This window comes from Nematostella vectensis, chromosome 7, assembly GCF_932526225.1.
Source record: "Nematostella vectensis chromosome 7, jaNemVect1.1, whole genome shotgun sequence".
Classification (NCBI taxonomy): domain Eukaryota; kingdom Metazoa; phylum Cnidaria; class Anthozoa; order Actiniaria; family Edwardsiidae; genus Nematostella; species Nematostella vectensis.
Genome location: NC_064040.1, coordinates 15,441,079 through 15,461,952, shown reverse-complemented (window position 1 = coordinate 15,461,952; position 20,874 = coordinate 15,441,079). Strand labels below are relative to the sequence as shown.

The window sequence follows — 20,874 nt, the reverse complement described above, 5'->3', positions numbered from 1 at the left end:
ACAAGTGATCTGCTCTCTGCTTGACGGAGCGTAAGCATTTTCAAGGACGATTTCCAGTTTAACGTCTACTAGGTAATGCGACCCAAAAATTTTAAGGCTTGACTATTTATAAGCGGAAAATCACGCAACATATAGATTGCTTAAACTGCAACAGAGCCGTAGCAGTCATTTCCTTATTATTTTTGAAAATATTGTTGTGGAGGGGGAACATGTACCCAGTGGCCCACCCCTAGCTACGGCCCTGGCATACATAGGAAGACTTTAGTCAATCAAGGCGGAGAAGAGAGACATTTTGCAGACAGGTCATATTTCGTCAGTTTTATTAACATCATTACAAGTACTGTACAAGATTAAGTAAGCCAGTGCGCGTGTAGAGCTAAAACTTGAATTCCTTGTATTTCTTTGCGGCTTTGCCACTATCTGTTGCCTTTTTTCGTTTCTGAAATGAAAGTCATATGTCACATATTTCAATAGTGTTCAATAACGGTTACCAGGGGTCTCAATAAGTTTAAGAGTAAGCGGTGAAAATTGGTATGGTAAAGGGGGGGAGTTATTAGTTCAAAGTAGTCGGCGCACGGAAAATAGTAATTTGCGGTTCCGACGGCCCTCAATGAAACCCCTGGTTTTCTGTACCACTTTTGCATGTACCCCCGCCCTCCCCAAGTCAAACTTACCTTCTGCTTGGCAGCATGTTCAGCGACCATGTCACTAAGGTCTTCTTTCTGTATCTGACTTTCACGCTCTTTCATCTGCTCTTCGTACCTAAAAACATTCCATACACAGGTTTTCATTAGTATCTTTGGAAGATCAGTGCGATCTATGCTGAATGTTTTTTTTAGCATTTTCCAACAATATAAGTGCTATTAGCACGAAAAAAAGGGGGAAATACTCTTGTTTACTTATCATGAGGTATACAGCCCATCTCGAACTAAATAATGATCTATTCAAGATTCTAAAGGACAAGTAAAATAGTAAAAAGGAGGCTACTGTAGCACCACCATAATTCCTTTTTTTTCTCTAGCCGTTAAGGTTACGGTTCATGCTCACCCTAAAATGTCGAAAAATGTTTACCCGCAAAAAAAAATTAGTTTAGGTCAATATATAGGGTACGTAAAACAAATAAACTGGATTTGACTGATAAAATAGCCCTTTAATGGATATTGGTAAAATGAGAAGTCCTTTTAAAGATTGCCATGTGTTGATGGAAATAAACGTAGAGCGTTAATCTAGGCGCTCAGTTATTGTACTAACATTGGTACAACAGTATGGTTGTGCGTATTTCGGCCCCTGTCTAAACAAATCTTTATAGAAAAAAGCCCTCAGTAGATGCTCAGTTATATTACGAATCACATTTCGCTTATTACGTGCGTTTTTTGTTTTTTTTTTATTAGCAAAAATCTGGCGCGCGCATTTTATTTTTAGTGTGACACAGTCACGATGGTGAACCATAACAGATGTTATGAGACCCACAGCTCGCTGTCTGGTAGCATTTGTAATCCCCACAGGCTACCCGTGATGACCTGTTTTGAGCCTTGTATTGCATCCTTTAGAAACAACGCCTTACCTTGCTTGCATTGCAGCAGGCTCCAGTTCCAGCTCGCTTGGATCCAGAGCCACCTCAATACCCTCAGCCGCGCCTCCACCAGCCTGGGACATAGGAGACAACTGTTAGGCGAGGCTCCCCCAAGAATATTTAAAGAATGTCGATCAACCACTCATTTGTTAACGTTGTTATTGAAAATACAACTTCTTATTTGCAAGACAACTTTAAAATGACAATCTATGAATGGAGTCTGAACGTTTTGGCGATATTTGATTGAAAATAGTTTACTCTGTTGAATTAGACGATGGAAATCAGGCCATAAAAACAGTTGAGTCAATTATCTACTTAGTCAAAGAACATCCCTTTGCAATTAAAGACACATTACAAATTATTACACATCGTAACACATTCATACCAACCACACAGCAGATAATTCATGGCAACAAAGATAACATGGTTATTATGGGTATCAAGGTAACAGGGAATTATTACCTTTTTCGCAGTGGCGGGTGTGACCTGCAGAAAGATATAAAACAATTTGAACATATTGCATCAACTGAAAGGCACACTCTTCCCACCCCTAGATCCGCCCGTATTCACAAGCAAACAACCTTTAAATATTTTCATGTACACTTTCAGCACACTTTTCCTTCTTGTTCTGTCTCACATCAACATATTTGTTGAAATTGGTTTGGTGTCAAATACACAATGGCTGGTGGAACAGAGTTTGTTAGGCTAGTAGATCTAATAAAACTACAAAATCTTCAACTAAAGGTGCTCGATATTTGTGAAGAGCTTTTTCTAAAAAGCCTCTTCATGGCACATGAACTGAAACTGGTGGAGTCTATTTTTATCTCACAGGCTTGCATCGTTTCTTGGCCAGTTTTTTTTATGTAAATACAAGGCTAGTCGCATTTCAGCCGATTTAAAAAGGATTCCATGGTTTAATTATAAAAAAAAATGAAAGAATACAGTTCCTTTTTTTATTGTATGAGTGTGTGTAGGAAATCAAGGTAACAATATAAATGAGAGCATGTTATATAGGCGATTAAATATGGTATACAGTTTTGGGAAAAAGTGAACTATGAAGAAAAAACAATGGTAAACTCCAAACAGTACTGCCCAACAAACTGAGAAATTTGAGGCGTACCCCAGGGATTTCGTAGACGTGGCTGGAGCCCATCATGGCGCCGCCCACATTGGAGCGCTTCTCTTGCAGCATCGTGTACAATGACGGCTGCTCGGCACCAGTCTCCATGGCCTCCTCAATGCTCTTTTTCTTCCTAAGCTCAATCATGTCCGGTGTCTCCATGCCAGCTGGGATGGACGTCAGACCACTAGGTGTCACTAAACCACTAGGGAATGCATAAACAATAATGGTAAACATCTAAATAATAGATACACCTATTTCAAAAAAGGTTGTCAGTGCAAATGGAGAATGGCAAATAGTAAATGGCAGTTCTAAGCCCGCACGGTGCTTCTGGGTACTAATCATTCGTAAAATAAAAGATGTTAAATAAAGTCTAGCAATGTCAGAGACATACATTGATGATCTTTAATGGATAATTGTTTGATTTATCCATATTCTTCAGCATTTAGTAGAAATTTAATGAGACCCATGGTTCCTTACGGTCCTAGAACTGCCATTTGCCAATCGCCATTTGCCGTTTCGCAATGACAACGTTTTTTGAAATAGGTATATAAGACTGTGAGCTTCCACAAAGGATCGATAACCCTCCCCAAAGGGAATTATTCTAGAGTCTCCCTCCAAACTCTAATATCTATCCCCTGGAATAATGTAGCCCATGTACAGTGTCTGTAAGAATTTCTTTTAACACCTGGGAATCAGCATGGAAAGATCCCACCCTTTTCCTGATCATAATTATCTTCTTAGTAGATATTGTAACTAAAATGCTAAGTGTAGGTAAATAGGGGACCTCTGTTAGTACAGCCATAAACTGGGTGATTCATCAATATTCATAAAGGGCAAAGTGAGAAATTGTGCTACAAGTTTTCACTACAAGGGATCAGAAAGTTTTTGTCCTGATGTAAGCAAAGATGGCAAGTACTCACGTATCAGCAGGCGTTATTAGTCCTGTATGGTCTTCTTCCTCCTCTGATGACTCCTCCTACAAAACACCACCCATATTACTATTTCTTTATACTTCTATGATGGCTACTGTAGGCTATAACACTATATTATGGGCTCAGATTTAAAAAGCTCGTTTGATACTCCACAGTGCATGTTCAGAGAAGATAGTAAAGATCATCATTTGCCCACATAATATGACCACTCGACGTGAAGGCAAGAGGAATAACTAATTCAGTCAAATCACACCAGTGGGTCAATTTGAATTGCTGAAACCATTGTCTTGCCTTGTCATTTGCCTTATTTTGGCTTCAGATCAGTGGCACTTTTTACTACTGAAAGTTAGCACTGATGAAAGACAACTAGTGTGATTTGGCTGTATGGGAATTAGAGGCAGGGAGACCAGGTTTCCTGGGACATGTTCAAGTAGAATAACAGGCAGGGAGACCAGGTTTCCTGGGACATGTTCAAGTAGAATAACAGGCAGGGAAACCAGGTTTCCTGGGACATGTTCAAGTAGAATAACAGGCAGGGAAACCAGGTTTCCTGGGACATGTTCAAGTAGAATAACAGGCAGGGAGACCAGGTTTCCTGCGACATGTTCAAGTAGAATAACAGGCAGGGAGACCAGGTTTCCTGGGACATGTTCAAGTAGCTCCTATTATTCACCTACCTCAGACTCTTCCTCTGACTCTTCCTCAGACTCCAGCTCACCCCAAGGCTGCCTCTCGACACCCTCCTCGTCTACATCTTCGTTAGCATCCAATGACTGCACCCCGAACACATCACCATACAGTGGTCGACCTGTCTCGTCAACTGGAGGCTTCCCCCAGCCGCCGGCGTGGTAACCAAATGATGCTCCCTGGAATAATAGGAAAGGCTCAAGGTAATGTTAAAACAGCACAGGGGCTGAGCAGGGTTCTCCTTTTGCTTAATGCTGGCAGAAAAATCAAATTGATCAATTTGGCTCTCTCAACAAAACAAAAATCCTCTGACTCTTCCATTAAAAATAACCATATATTTCAGCTCATTTCTTAAATCTGTGATATCTCACATTATTGTCTATAGCCTGTGATGTCTTGAATTGTGTCTTTGCTCTATGATATCTAACATATCATGTCTTTGCTCTATGATATCTAACATATCATGTCTTTGCTCTATGATATCTAACATATCATGTCTTTGCTCTATGATATCTAACATATCATGTCTTTGGTGAATGATATCTAACATATCATGTCTTTGCTCTATGATATCTAACATATCATGTCTTTGCTCTATGATATCTAACATATCATGTCTTTGGCCAATGATATCTAACATATCATGTCTTTGGTGAATGATATCTACTAACATGTCTTTGGTGAATGATATCTAACATATCATGTCTTTGGTGAATGATATCTAACATATCATGTCTTTGGTGAATGATATCTACTAACATGTCTTTGGACAATGATATCTAACATATCATGTCTTTGGTGAATGATATCTACTAACATGTCTTTGGTGAATGATATCTAACATATCATGTCTTTGGTGAATGATATCTAACATATCATGTCTTTGCTCTATGATATCTAACATATCATGTCTTTGCTCTATGATATCTAACATATCATGTCTTTGGCCAATGATATCTAACATATCATGTCTTTGGTGAATGATATCTACTAACATGTCTTTGGCCAATGATATCTAACATATCATGTCTTTGGTGAATGATATCTAACATATCATGTCTTTGGTGAATGATATCTAACATATCATGTCTTTGGTGAATGATATCTAACATATCATGTCTTTGCTCTATGATATCTAACATATCATGTCTTTGGTGAATGATATCTACTAACATGTCTTTGGCCAATGATATCTAACATATCATGTCTTTGCTCTATGATATCTAACATATCATGTCTTTGGTGAATGATATCTACTAACATATCTTTGGACAATGATATCTAACATACCATGTCTTTGGTGAATGATATCTACTAACATGTCTTTGGCCAATGATATCTAACATATCATGTCTTTGGTGAATGATATCTACTAACATGTCTTTGGCCAATCATATCTAACATATCATGTCTTTGGTGAATGATATCTACTAACATGTCTTTGGCCAATGATATCTAACATATCATGTCTTTGGTGAATGATATCTAACATATCATTTCTTTGGTGAATGATATCTAACATATCATGTCTTTGCTCTATGATATCTAACATATCATGTCTTTGCTCTATGATATCTAACATATCATGTCTTTGGCCAATGATATCTAACATATCATGTCTTTGGTGAATGATATCTACTAACATGTCTTTGGCCAATGATATCTAACATATCATGTCTTTGGTGAATGATATCTAACATATCATGTCTTTGGTGAATGATATCTAACATATCATGTCTTTGGTGAATGATATCTAACATATCATGTCTTTGCTCTATGATATCTAACATATCATGTCTTTGGTGAATGATATCTACTAACATGTCTTTGGCCAATGATATCTAACATATCATGTCTTTGCTCTATGATATCTAACATATCATGTCTTTGGTGAATGATATCTACTAACATATCTTTGGACAATGATATCTAACATATCATGTCTTTGGTGAATGATATCTACTAACATGTCTTTGGCCAATGATATCTAACATATCATGTCTTTGGTGAATGATATCTACTAACATGTCTTTGGCCAATCATATCTAACATATCATGTCTTTGCTCTATGATATCTAACATATCATGTCTTTGGTGAATGATATCTAACATATCATGTCTTTGCTCTATGATATCTAACATATCATGTCTTTGCTCTATGATATCTAACATATCATGTCTTTGGCCAATGATATCTAACATATCATGTCTTTGGTGAATGATATCTACTAACATGTCTTTGGTGAATGATATCTAACATATCATGTCTTTGGTGAATGATATCTAACATATCATGTCTTTGGTGAATGATATCTACTAACATGTCTTTGGACAATGATATCTAACATATCATGTCTTTGGTGAATGATATCTACTAACATGTCTTTGGTGAATGATATCTAACATATCATGTCTTTGGTGAATGATATCTAACATATCATGTCTTTGCTCTATGATATCTAACATATCATGTCTTTGCTCTATGATATCTAACATATCATGTCTTTGGCCAATGATATCTAACATATCATGTCTTTGGTAAATGATATCTACTAACATGTCTTTGGCCAATGATATCTAACATATCATGTCTTTGGTGAATGATATCTAACATATCATGTCTTTGGTGAATGATATCTAACATATCATGTCTTTGGTGAATGATATCTAACATATCATGTCTTTGCTCTATGATATCTAACATATCATGTCTTTGGTGAATGATATCTACTAACATGTCTTTGGCCAATGATATCTAACATATCATGTCTTTGCTCTATGATATCTAACATATCATGTCTTTGGTGAATGATATCTACTAACATATCTTTGGACAATGATATCTAACATATCATGTCTTTGGTGAATGATATCTACTAACATGTCTTTGGCCAATGATATCTAACATATCATGTCTTTGGTGAATGATATCTACTAACATGTCTTTGGCCAATCATATCTAACATATCATGTCTTTGGTGAATGATATCTACTAACATGTCTTTGGCCAATGATATCTAACATATCATGTCTTTGGTGAATGATATCTAACATATCATTTCTTTGGTGAATGATATCTAACATATCATGTCTTTGGTGAATGATATCTACTAACATGTCTTTGGCCAATGATATCTAACATATCATGTCTTTGGTGAATGATATCTACTAACATGTCTTTGGCCAATGATATCTAACATATCATGTCTTTGGTGAATGATATCTACTAACATGTCTTTGGCCAATGATATCTAACATATCATGTCTTTGGTGAATGATATCTAACATATCATGTCTTTGCTCTATGATATCTAACATATCATGTCTTTGGTCTATGATATCTAACATATCACGTCTTTGGCCAATGATATCTAACATATCATGTCTTTGGTGAATGATATCTACTAACATGTCTTTGGTGAATGATATCTAACATATCATGTCTTTGGTGAATGATATCTAACATATCATGTCTTTGGTGAATGATATCTACTAACATGTCTTTGGACAATGATATCTAACATATCATGTCTTTGGTGAATGATATCTACTAACATGTCTTTGGTGAATGATATCTAACATATCATGTCTTTGGTGAATGATATCTAACATATCATGTCTTTGGTGAATGATATCTAACATATCATGTCTTTGGTGAATGATATCTAACATATCATGTCTTTGCTCTATGATATCTAACATATCATGTCTTTGGTGAATGATATCTACTAACATGTCTTTGGCCAATGATATCTAACATATCATGTCTTTGCTCTATGATATCTTACATATCATGTCTTTGGTGAATGATATCTACTAACATATCTTTGGACAATGATATCTAACATATCATGTCTTTGGTGAATGATATCTACTAACATGTCTTTGGCCAATGATATCTAACATATCATGTCTTTGGTGAATGATATCTAACATATCATGTCTTTGGTGAATGATATCTAACATATCATGTCTTTGGTGAATGATATCTACTAACATGTCTTTGGCCAATGATATCTAACATATCATGTCTTTGCTCTATGATATCTAACATATCATGTCTTTGGTGAATGATATCTACTAACATATCTTTGGACAATGATATCTAACATATCATGTCTTTGGTGAATGATATCTACTAACATGTCTTTGGCCAATGATATCTAACATATCATGTCTTTGGTGAATGATATCTACTAACATGTCTTTGGCCAATCATATCTAACATATCATGTCTTTGGTGAATGATATCTACTAACATGTCTTTGGCCAATGATATCTAACATATCATGTCTTTGGTGAATGATATCTAACATATCATTTCTTTGGTGAATGATATCTAACATATCATGTCTTTGGTGAATGATATCTACTAACATGTCTTTGGCCAATGATATCTAACATATCATGTCTTTGGTGAATGATATCTACTAACATGTCTTTGGCCAATGATATCTAACATATCATGTCTTTGGTGAATGATATCTACTAACATGTCTTTGGCCAATGATATCTAACATATCATGTCTTTGGTGAATGATATCTAACATATCATGTCTTTGGTCTATGATATCTAACATATCACGTCTTTGGCCAATGATATCTAACATATCATGTCTTTGGTGAATGATATCTACTAACATGTCTTTGGTGAATGATATCTAACATATCATGTCTTTGGTGAATGATATCTAACATATCATGTCTTTGGTGAATGATATCTACTAACATGTCTTTGGACAATGATATCTAACATATCATGTCTTTGGTGAATGATATCTACTAACATGTCTTTGGCCAATGATATCTAACATATCATGTCTTTGGTGAATGATATCTAACATATCATGTCTTTGGTGAATGATATCTAACATATCATGTCTTTGCTCTATGATATCTAACATATCATGTCTTTGGTGAATGATATCTACTAACATGTCTTTGGCCAATGATATCTAACATATCATGTCTTTGCTCTATGATATCTAACATATCATGTCTTTGGTGAATGATATCTACTAACATATCTTTGGACAATGATATCTAACATATCATGTCTTTGGTGAATGATATCTACTAACATGTCTTTGGCCAATGATATCTAACATATCATGTCTTTGGTGAATGATATCTACTAACATGTCTTTGGCCAATCATATCTAACATATCATGTCTTTGGTGAATGATATCTACTAACATGTCTTTGGCCAATGATATCTAACATATCATGTCTTTGGTGAATGATATCTAACATATCATTTCTTTGGTGAATGATATCTAACATATCATGTCTTTGGTGAATGATATCTACTAACATGTCTTTGGCCAATGATATCTAACATATCATGTCTTTGGTGAATGATATCTACTAACATGTCTTTGGCCAATGATATCTAACATATCATGTCTTTGGTGAATGATATCTACTAACATGTCTTTGGCCAATGATATCTAACATATCATGTCTTTGGTGAATGATATCTAACATATCATGTCTTTGGTCTATGATATCTAACATATCACGTCTTTGGCCAATGATATCTAACATATCATGTCTTTGGTGAATGATATCTACTAACATGTCTTTGGTGAATGATATCTAACATATCATGTCTTTGGTGAATGATATCTAACATATCATGTCTTTGGTGAATGATATCTACTAACATGTCTTTGGACAATGATATCTAACAAATCATGTCTTTGGTGAATGATATCTACTAACATGTCTTTGGTGAATGATATCTAACATATCATGTCTTTGGTGAATGATATCTAACATATCATGTCTTTGGTGAATGATATCTAACATATCATGTCTTTGGTGAATGATATCTAACATATCATGTCTTTGGTGAATGATATCTAACATATCATGTCTTTGGTGAATGATATCTAACATATCATGTCTTTGCTCTATGATATCTAACATATCATGTCTTTGGTGAATGATATCTACTAACATGTCTTTGGCCAATGATATCTAACATATCATGTCTTTGCTCTATGATATCTTACATATCATGTCTTTGGTGAATGATACCTACTAACATATCTTTGGACAATGATATCTAACATATCATGTCTTTGGTGAATGATATCTACTAACATGTCTTTGGCCAATGATATCTAACATATCATGTCTTTGGTGAATGATATCTACTAACATGTCTTTGGCCAATCATATCTAACATATCATGTCTTTGGTGAATGATATCTACTAACATGTCTTTGGCCAATGATATCTAACATATCATGTCTTTGGTGAATGATATCTAACATATCATTTCTTTGGTGAATGATATCTAACATATCATGTCTTTGGTGAATGATATCTACTAACATGTCTTTGGCCAATGATATCTAACATATCATGTCTTTGGTGAATGATATCTACTAACATGTCTTTGGCCAATGATATCTAACATATCATGTCTTTGGTGAATGATATCTACTAACATGTCTTTGGCCAATCATATCTAACATATCATGTCTTTGGTGAATGATATCTACTAACATGTCTTTGGCCAATGATATCTAACATATCATGTCTTTGGTGAATGATATCTACTAACATGTCTTTGGCCAATGATATCTAACATATCATGTCTTTGGTGAATGATATCTACTAACATGTCTTTGGCCAATAATATCTAACATGTCTTTGGTCAGTCATATCTAACATCATGACTTTGGTCAATGATATCTAACATGTACGATATCTCACAAGTCTAACAGCTGTTGTTTCCTCACCTCAGGGATAGGGGCATTGAGCCCTGCGATTTTAAGGTTAGGGTATGAAGGTGGCGGGCCATATCTCTGCATTGCAATGAGCCATGGAGGGGGAACAAGGTGACTGCCCTAAAATAACAAGGTACAATATTGGGAGCTCAATATTATGTAGAAAGGCAAGTGGGATTAAAAATAGAGGCAGCCAGATTAGACAGACTGGTATGAACTGTGTACTGTAGGCAAATGACAGAAATATATCTTGAAAGAGGGAGAATCTTTGTATTACAGCCCAAAAAGGTGAACACCTAAAATATGTGTGGAATGTTTATTGTCTTCTGACCAATCAGATGCGAGATTTCAGACACTACGACTTGTTGAGACATGTTTCCAGTTGACTGTTTGAATATCTCGCAAGTGATTGGTCAGAACAAACATTCCATACATATTTCCAGTGTTCACAGTTTTCTTGGTCACACTATAAAAGCTTGTTTTTTTTTTCGTGTTTACATTACCCTAAACCATTCCCTTGTCTTAAAATTTCCTTCTGGGTTGGTACATGATGCAGGATTTCCTGAAGCAAGATATTTACCTGTCCTGTGGGCATACCAAGAGCAGTCTTCAAATCATCTGAGAGGTCTCCTGGCTTCTTCTCCTTCAGCTTGGTCTCAAACTCTTTTCCCTGATGACCCAAGTATATAACATTTAATAATTCAAATCCACACGTTATCAAGTATTAATTTAAATGCCCCCCCCCCCCCAAAAAAAAAAAAGAAACAGCAACCACATCATCAAAACAACAACATTAGCACTAAAAAACAATATCATAAAAATCAACAGAAGCCTCAGCAACAACACCAACAACAGCAGCATCACCAGCAACAACAACATCACCAACAACAATAGCAACAACAACAGCAACAACACCAACAACCACAACAGTGCCAGCAACAATAACAACAACAGCAGCACCACCAGCAACAACAATAACAACAACAGCAGCAGCAGCACCACAACCACCAGCAACAACAACAACAGCAGCAGCACCACAACCAACAGCAACAACAACAACAACACCAGCAACAGCACCACCACCAACAACAACACCAACAACAACAACACTGACAACAACAATACCGAAAACAACAACAGCACTACAATCAATAACAACACTTTCAACAATAACAGTGCCACCAGCAACAGCACAACCACCACCACCAACAACACCATCAACAACATCACTACCAACAATAACAACACTACCACCAACAGCAATACCAACAGCAACAACAATAACAACAACAGCACTGACAACAACAACAGCACTGCCAACAATAACAACATTACAAACAATAACAGCACCACCAGCAACAGCACCAACAACATCAGCACCACCATCAACAACAGCATCACCACCAACAACAACAATATCAGAAACAACAACAGCACCACCATCAACAACAGCATCACCACCAACAACAACAATAACAACAACAGCAACTGCACTCACCTCATAGTAGAGATCTCCGTGGATGCTCATCTTAGGCTTGGTCTGCCACCTTGATAAGAAGACCACAGTCTGGTCAGTGACAAAGAGTTCCCCACATTCACAGACAGCACAACAACAGACTACTACAGGTGTTTATCAGATTTAAAAAGCTCGTTTGGGATCTACATAGCAGCAAGCTGCTTCAGCTGTTGTTAAGAATATCATCATTTACACCTTTAAGAGTGATATACCTCAGCAAGCAAATGCTGATAGCTACACTTACCTGAAGAAAGCATCGTGGAGCTTCTGATAATCAATGTTGATTTTGCCCATCTTAGGCCGGACCTGGGGTACAGAAGAGAAAAAAATCAATGTCATATGTAACAAGAGATAGCTTTGAATCTAATTTAGTCAATTGGGGACTATATTCACAAGGAATAGTCTAAAGGGTCAAAGGAAGGGTGTTTACGCGTAAGGGAAATCGGGGTTGCAATGAGGATTGGGTCTACACTGATTGTCTATTAATGAGGAATTGTTTAGTCTGAAAATGTGATGGAAGTGGAGTCTTACACCTAAGAAACGTGTAACTTTTCAACTGTTTATAATTTTGAGATAGTAATATAGACTTTTTCAATGAGCCTTTTTCAGTCTTCTATTACCTTTTCCCTCATCTTTGCCTTTAGAGTCTTCTGTTCCTCTTTTTCCTGCATTGCTTCTCGCATCTCCATAATTCCTGTTTTCTATAGTATAACAACAATATGTCAAGTCAGCAACACAACCTAAACTTTCAATCTCATGTATTTTCACAAGAAAATTGGCAGAATTGTCTAGCTTACTGTTACATATTTTTTTAGCTTTAGGTTTTAATGTGTAGCCTAGAGATCTAATGGTAACTGTAACTTCTCTTGCATTGCTCCGGATCAGATTTAAAAAGCTCGTTTAACACCCCCATGGGCCCAATGGCTGTCGGTGTTAATACAGATCATCATTTCCAGGGCAGATACAGAGATACAGACCTGGATACTAAAAAGTGGTTTAAAGGAGCCTCCTGAGGACTTGTATAGTTGCAAGTTTTCCTTCTGTTGCAGACTAATTCACTAAAAATAGCCAGGAAAATGCTAATCTCAATCTAACAAGTATTCTTTTCTAATCACCATCTTAGTTGAAATGGGTGCACTGTTGATATTAACAATAAAAAACAAAACACAACTGTAACTAACCTTTATGAATTCAGGCAGGTCAAATGCAGGCTTCACTATACCACGCTTTCCCTATAATGGAAACAATTTATGTTGGCATGTTTAGATATCCTTATTTAATGGCTCAGACATATCACTGCTTTTGAATATTATTGTAATTACCATTTCTTATTTGCACTGATAACATGTTTATATAGGTGTACACCTATCTAAAAAAGTTGTCAGTGCAAATAGTCAAAGGAAAAATATCAATTCTACAACCAAAAGATGTGCTTCAAAAGAATACATTGTAGACCCTTTATGGTTTTTACATATATATTTTTTTAATTTGGTTACTGTGTAGAGTTGAGCATATCCAACATTTAAAAACATAAAAAGAATCATTTCTGTACTGAGCTAGTAACTGATGTGTTAATGACAGGCTAAGTTCAAATGATGCTTTTCTGATGTGTTGTTACAAATACATATGCAAGAAATGCACCAAATCATCTTCATTCATACGGAAGAGCACATAAAAAGGAACAGCATTGGATATTAGCCTTGGGGTTCGTTTATCAATCCCTGAAAATGTTCAGATATTGTATGCTACAGAGAACACAGAGAAGTCCCCAGTAGGTAGAGATACCCAAGATTAGTTTCCCCACCAATATTTATTAACCTCTTAGCCACAAGACCAAGAGGGAGACGTGGTGGGTTATGTCATGAAGCAACATGATAAGGTTGTCACAATTGTATGAGTTATTAGATTTAGGCGCTGCTTGAGAGCAGAGCCCCAACACCTGAATTTCACATATCTTAGTACTACATTGCCACGTCTATTATGTAGACCATCTATTACGCAAGTCATACCTGTAGATACTTTCTTTTAAAACACCAATGCCTTGGAACTGGGACAGTATTCCTGCAAGACTGGATATTAAAAAGCAATGAATAAGGCTATCCTTCCCATGATATTTTAACATCATATTTCAACACAAATATGTACACATTTTTCTAAATGCTATTTGTTGACTGTGTGTAGATTGTAGTAATGTCTTAAATTGATTAATAAAACTGTTACTGTTAAACTCAAACTTACTATCAATAAAGCTAGAATTTTTAGGTTAAAAAAAGGAAAAAGTGTGATAACACCAAATACCTAAGTTGGCAAGGTAGTGAATACTGAACTTGATCATAATTAGACTTTGGCAAATTTTTGTCTGTGAGACCTCTTAAGGCTACCTTAGACTAGAGTCGAATAGCAGTGCTTGGTGTATCATTGTAAAAAAAAGTGATGTACTGGCAGTGTAATCTACAGAGCCAAAGAACACGACTCGATAGGAATGAGTGTGCCAGCCGTAACTGATCTACCCCCTTGGGTTACAAATGATGCCACAATAAAATATGGACCACTTTATCCATAAAACCAAGGGGACTACTGCAAATCTAGACAAAAATGTAGCTGATTGTTGAAAATTACTGTCTTGGTCAACACAGGATTGTCCCTAGGTGCTGGATGCTGATAAAATTTACAAACTGTTGTGCTTAATTTTCTAATCAATTTACTTACGGACACTCATCCTGCAATCTATGTAGCTATGAAAACCTGCGGCAGGTAGAATTTTATGCCTTATCAGTTACATTATTAAGTTTACCTTGAGAAAGACAAGAAGTTTGGGATCATGTGCCGTAACATCATGCATCTCAACTACATCAGGGCGTGGAACAAGCTGTAAGAAGATTATACTTATCAATGGAATTGCAGTAGAAGTCCACAAAATATATAACACACCAGTAGTGTTGGCCATTGATAAATCAACTGATCACACAATCTCACCTGTTTAAGCTCTGCCACACTTAGTCTGTTCATTTTCCTTAATTTCTTCTTAGACAGCTTTGGTTGGTCACTTTCAGGGGGTTTCTAATATTGAAATACCATGTTTAAAAAAAAAAATCTTTAGTTTGCTTGGCAGTAGCCAGACTGATCCATTCAGGGATATTTTTAAAAAGAATATGAGTAGGTTGTGCATGACAAAATAGTGATTTTAAATGCATGTTTTGGGTGCATTTTGCATTAGAACTGTGCTTATATCTTTGGCATTTGCAAACCAAATTTACTGCAAGATGTCAGTTCAGTACCAGAGGAGTATTGAGATAGTAGAAAACAAATGTTAAACAAACTAGTTGTTGAGTTTTCTTACCACTACTTCCTCATCATCCTCTTCCATCTTAGTGTCTAATGCTGAGTCTTTCACTTCTGGTTTTTTGTCTTCTGGCTGCAAAAACAGCGAAGACATTAAAGCTGCTTTTGGGTTCTCAAATATAATGTTCAGCAAGCTTAGAATATGACAAATGCTATTACATTTGCTCGTATTTAAATGGCTGTGTTAATCTCTAAAACAACTTACTACTTTCTTTTGGTCATCTTTCTTTCCACCTTCTTTTTCAGCAGGGTCAGATAACTAAAAATGCAGTAAAGTACATGTGATCAGCAAGATTACAACTAGAGGTGAGGAATACACTGTAGCCATACTTACCCTGAATGCTTCAAAGATCTTGGAGAAAGCCCGGTAGTTAGGATCCATAAGGTCTAGAGCCTCCGTCACATACTCAATATCAACCTCTTCCTCAGCATCGTCATCTTCATCCATTACCATCTGTACCAGGGGGAAAACAGCAGAGTTTTGTAGTAAATTAGGCTGTCAATAGGGGTTGTCCCTAAGAAATTTGTCTATTGATTGACTAGGAACTCAGCAGGCTAAATACTGAACTTCAACATTCAAATGGCAGTTTCCTCTCCAAGACAGAGAAACTCCTGATAACTAAATTATAACTTCAAATTTCTATGGGGACCAGTTTAGGATACTTTCTGGCATTACAAATTAAACTTCTTACTTCAAAATGATTTTAACAAGGTTACACTATATTTACAAACATATATTTTTCTCATGAGGCTGAATCCATTTGCAATTGAATCAACTGACCTCTTGAGCTCTTTTTCTTCTCTTCTTCTTTTTCTTTTTCTTCTTAGCTTTTTGCTAATAATGGGAAAAAATGTAAGGAAATGCAACAATACAAGGACTAAATTTGTTCAAGAAAGCACAATACTATTTATTATATAGAGAAAAATGTTGTGATTAGCTACAAAAGAAGGCAACTGCATTTTATGGTTTTTAGAAGAATTATATTATTAATTCAGCACTAGCCATGTATCAAAAACAATAACAAACCTGCATAATGAATTCTTCAGGTAGTGTCAATGATTTAAACTGGCCAAAAAAAGTACCTTTTTTGTCATCACATCCTTTAGGGTATAAAATTTGGACCAACTGCTATCCCTTACAACAACAACATATTTTATTAGCACCCTCTATTATACAGATATTACTTATTAAATAAGAAAAGGAGAAAAATAAATATAATTTTTATAATTGGGCACCAGCCGCATTAAGAAATAGCATAGCTAATCGAGCTTAAGCGGCTAGGTCAAGCGGAAAATTGCATGGGTAAACAACATGATACATCAATATAATATCAATACAAACAGAAACGAAAAACAAACGACAATAAATGCACGCACAAGAACAAAACACGCACAAGCAAGGGGAGGTCGATTATAGGGATCATTTATATATAGGAGAGAATCTTAAGTTTGTAAATTACAACAATAATAGAGTTAGCTTTTGTAACGATCTAAAAGAGAGCTGATCATTAGTGTCTTGAACCTGGAGCGAGATTTAGATTTATAATCATCCTGAATATCGTTCCAGATTTTTACACCAAGAAAGCGAATGTTAAATTTGCCATAGTTTGTGCGTATCTTAGGCAGGTAATAAGTCTTCCTACTAGCAAGTCTTGTATTATATTGATGTATCCTGTTAATATTTGTGAAAAATGATTTGAAGACAGATGGCAAATGATCTGAATGGAAGTCATACATAAACAGTGCATTGTTAAGATAGATTATGTCATGAAGTTTGAGGAGACTAAGTTGGTAGAATAATGTATTTGAAGGTGTAGGTGTGGTTGAAGAATTTTTTCCAATTTTGCCATCTCTTAGGGTATAAAATGTGACCAACAGCTATTCCTAAGGGGATGTTAAAAAGGTTATTTTCGATTCTGCAATCTCTTAGGGTTAAAAATTCATTCGACCACACCCAATTTGCTATCTCTTAGGGATAATAATTTATGTTGACCACGCCCAAAGTGCCCTCCCTTAGGGTTAAAATCGATTTTGGCAACGATCACCGCCTATAATACAAAAAAAAAAGAAAAACAGATGGAGAAAGTAATTACTTACAGATGCCGGTGGCTGCTGTGTTTGTTCTGTAAGTTCTTGCTGTCCTTCCTCCTCCCTTAGAGGAGGCACATACTGTTGCTCTTGGGTTTCCTGTAGAGCTATATACTGTGGCTCTTGGGGTTCCTGCGGAGCTATATACTGTGGCTCTTGGGTTTCCTGTGGAGATATATATTGTGGCTCTTGGGTTTCCTGTGGAGCTATATACTGTGGCTCTTGGGTTTCCTGTGGAGCTATATACTGTGGCTCTTGGGTTTCCTGTGGAGCTATATACTGTGGCTCTTGGGTTTCCTGTGGAGCTATATTCTTTGGCTCTTGGGGTTCCTGTGGAGCTATATACTGTGGCTCCTGGGTTTCCTGTGGAGCTATATACTGTGGCTCTTGGGTTTCCTGTGGAGCTATATACTGTGGCTCTTGGGTTTCCTGTGGAGCTGTATACTGTGGCTCTTGGGTTTCTTGTGGAGCAATATACTGCGGCTCTTGGGCTTCCTGTATCTCACGGGTGTGCTGTGGAACATTAACTTCTTCTGTAGGGATTTGCTCATGCATGGGCTCCTGGATTTCCTGTGGAATAAGGTACTGTGGTTCTTGGGGTTCCTTTGGAATAAGGTACTGTGGTTCTTGGGGTTCCTGTGGAGCAGGTTCTACCTGTAACTTCGCAGGAGGCGAATCAACTTTTTGGGTGTGGTCCATTGGGGGCGTGGGTGGGGGAGGCTGAATGGGAGGCGCCAGGAACTGTGAAGAGTCTCTTACAGGCCCATTTTCCCCTTCCTGTGAAGAGGTCTGGCGACTTTCATTTTGCTGTGCAACCATTTGTTCAAGCACTGCATCAGTAGCAACTTCCTCATTATCAACCAACTCAAATTCCCCAACACTTGTTTGGACTACAGAGCTCTCTCCGCCTGATCTCGGTTCATCCACAGTGATGGAGGGAGGAGACTCGCCCACGGTTTTGGTTAGAACATTCTCCACGGACTGGACTTCTTCTGTTGGAGCTGTGACACCAGACTGTTCTTCGATTGTGTCAGAGCTGCTACTTGAGTCTGTCTTGGGTGAATCTTCCTCTGCTTGAGGAGTTTCTTGGGCTTCCTGTGTTGGCTCATCTACAAAAAAAAAGGAACAAATAAGAGATTCAAGGGAAGAACTACAAAATCATACAAGAAACATGTGAGTGAGCCCAACAATTTAACATAGGCAAACTTATGACAATAAGATAAATATCTTGCACAATCTTATAGTGAGGACACAGAAAGCGGGCCATTCTGATCAACTTTGACCAATTAGATTCGGCTTGAACACAGTCAACATTTTGAAAAAAAGTTCCAGCCAATCAGGTGAGGGTGTTCCCACAATCGACAGATACAAATAGAAATGAAAACATTCTGAGAGGAACTACTTTCGATATACACGCTGTGCTATTAACTTATCCGGCAGAACTATGGAATATTTCTGTGTAATGTAAATGAAAAATACAAAACTCCACAGCAATCTTGCCCAAAAGAGCTATCTGATAAGGCCCCACGGTCAACTACAAGTACGAGAACCTCCGGCATTTCTCATTGGCTGAAGTTTTCTTTTCAAAATGTTTATGGTATTCAAGCGGAATCTGATTGGTCAAAGTTGTTCAGCAAGGCCTGCTTTCTGTGTCCTCACTGTAAACACAAGCAAATAAGAGTATAAACTATATGATCTAGTCCTTAAAGTGCAAGTGAATAATCATTCTTTGTTCTTTATGGCTATTCTTTAACTATTATCGGTAACAGAGTTTCCTTTAAAAGACAAACCATAACATCATGCCACCACCAAAGTCTGCTATTTATAGGATTTCGTTAATTTTCCCCAAGAGGCAGCTACACTCTACCTGGCGATTCTGCCGTTATTTCCACAGTTTTTGCAATAACTTGTTGCCTCTGTTGTTCCTCTTGCTGAATAGCTTGCTAGAACACAAAACATCACACAAACGTAAACAATAAAATACACCGCAATAGCACCCACACAAGGAGCAGACCTGTAGCATCAGCAATCTCATGTAGACATACAGTGCTTTTCAGTGAAAAACTTCATGGTTAATTGCTCATCACTTGCTACAAGGATCAAACTAGATGGCGCACTACCATGAATTAGTAGAAAAACTACGTTGTCCATTGGCATTGTGGAAACAGGAAAATGTAGTTGTTTTGCTGACATTTCCAGCATCAGCCTTTTACTGTAATTATCAAAAGAAGGTTTTCATATATTATATAAAACTTCAACCTGTGTATTTCCCTTGAATCCGGTATGTTAAACAAACATTTTATCTAGCCAATGAAATGGGGATGGATATAGCTGCCATAATAGCTTTGTTGGTTTATATATTAACTCACAGCGACATAGTACTTGTGCAGACGATCAACCAAGTCTGCCTTTAGACCTAAAGTGGAACACAAGATTAGCAAGTGTGAGTATCCCTTGGTGAAAGATAGTCATACTTGAAAATACATAACAATGCCCACTAGAGATATTAACAATGTAGAGCTAGAGAAAACAAAAACAATAACACTTACATAGAAAACGTGGAAACATAAAAAAACTAGACTTATTCTTTCTCGTCGAAGAAAGGTTAAGATTTCCAAGCACGTGATAATTTCATGGGAAGTTTGTACGAAAAATCGGAAGGCCTTGCTTATCTACCTTAAAACAAAATTTAGATGTAGAAACTTTAAGGTACTACTAACCTGAAATAGGTAGTCCAAGCTCACTAAGTTTCGCTTTGAGCTCAACAACTTTGAATTTCATAAGCGAGGAGACGGTAGCGTTCGAGTAGTCCGCCATGTTGGACGTCCCTCAAACGTCTCCGCAAGGCATCATGGGATATGCTCATGCGCCG

General features: G+C 36.7%; 1 protein-coding gene and 2 non-coding genes across 3 annotated transcripts; all 3 read right to left on the bottom strand.

Moving 5' to 3' along the window:
- Window positions 1–303: 303 nt before the first annotated feature.
- LOC5511833 (splicing factor 3B subunit 2) lies at window positions 304–20,861 on the bottom strand. The gene is made up of 24 exons (XM_032381251.1): window positions 20,723–20,861; window positions 20,372–20,418; window positions 19,870–19,945; window positions 18,012–19,111; window positions 16,696–16,749; window positions 16,249–16,368; window positions 16,120–16,173; window positions 15,913–15,987; window positions 15,549–15,632; window positions 15,367–15,441; window positions 14,582–14,641; window positions 13,754–13,804; window positions 13,193–13,273; window positions 12,817–12,878; window positions 12,555–12,603; window positions 11,637–11,726; window positions 11,069–11,176; window positions 4,306–4,494; window positions 3,617–3,672; window positions 2,694–2,898; window positions 2,036–2,059; window positions 1,565–1,647; window positions 675–762; window positions 304–439 (listed from the first exon to the last, which is right to left on the bottom strand). The coding sequence occupies exons 1-24, from the start codon at window positions 20,817–20,819 to the stop codon at window positions 377–379; spliced, it is 2,991 nt and encodes a 996-aa protein (XP_032237142.1). The 5' UTR covers window positions 20,820–20,861; the 3' UTR covers window positions 304–376.
- LOC116618026 lies at window positions 3,746–3,822 on the bottom strand. The gene has a single exon (XR_004295995.1). It is a non-coding gene; the product is annotated as a small nucleolar RNA SNORD36 (small nucleolar RNA).
- LOC116618027 lies at window positions 12,685–12,766 on the bottom strand. Its single transcript, XR_004295996.2, has one exon. It is a non-coding gene; the product is annotated as a small nucleolar RNA SNORD36 (small nucleolar RNA).
- Window positions 20,862–20,874: the final 13 nt, after the last annotated feature.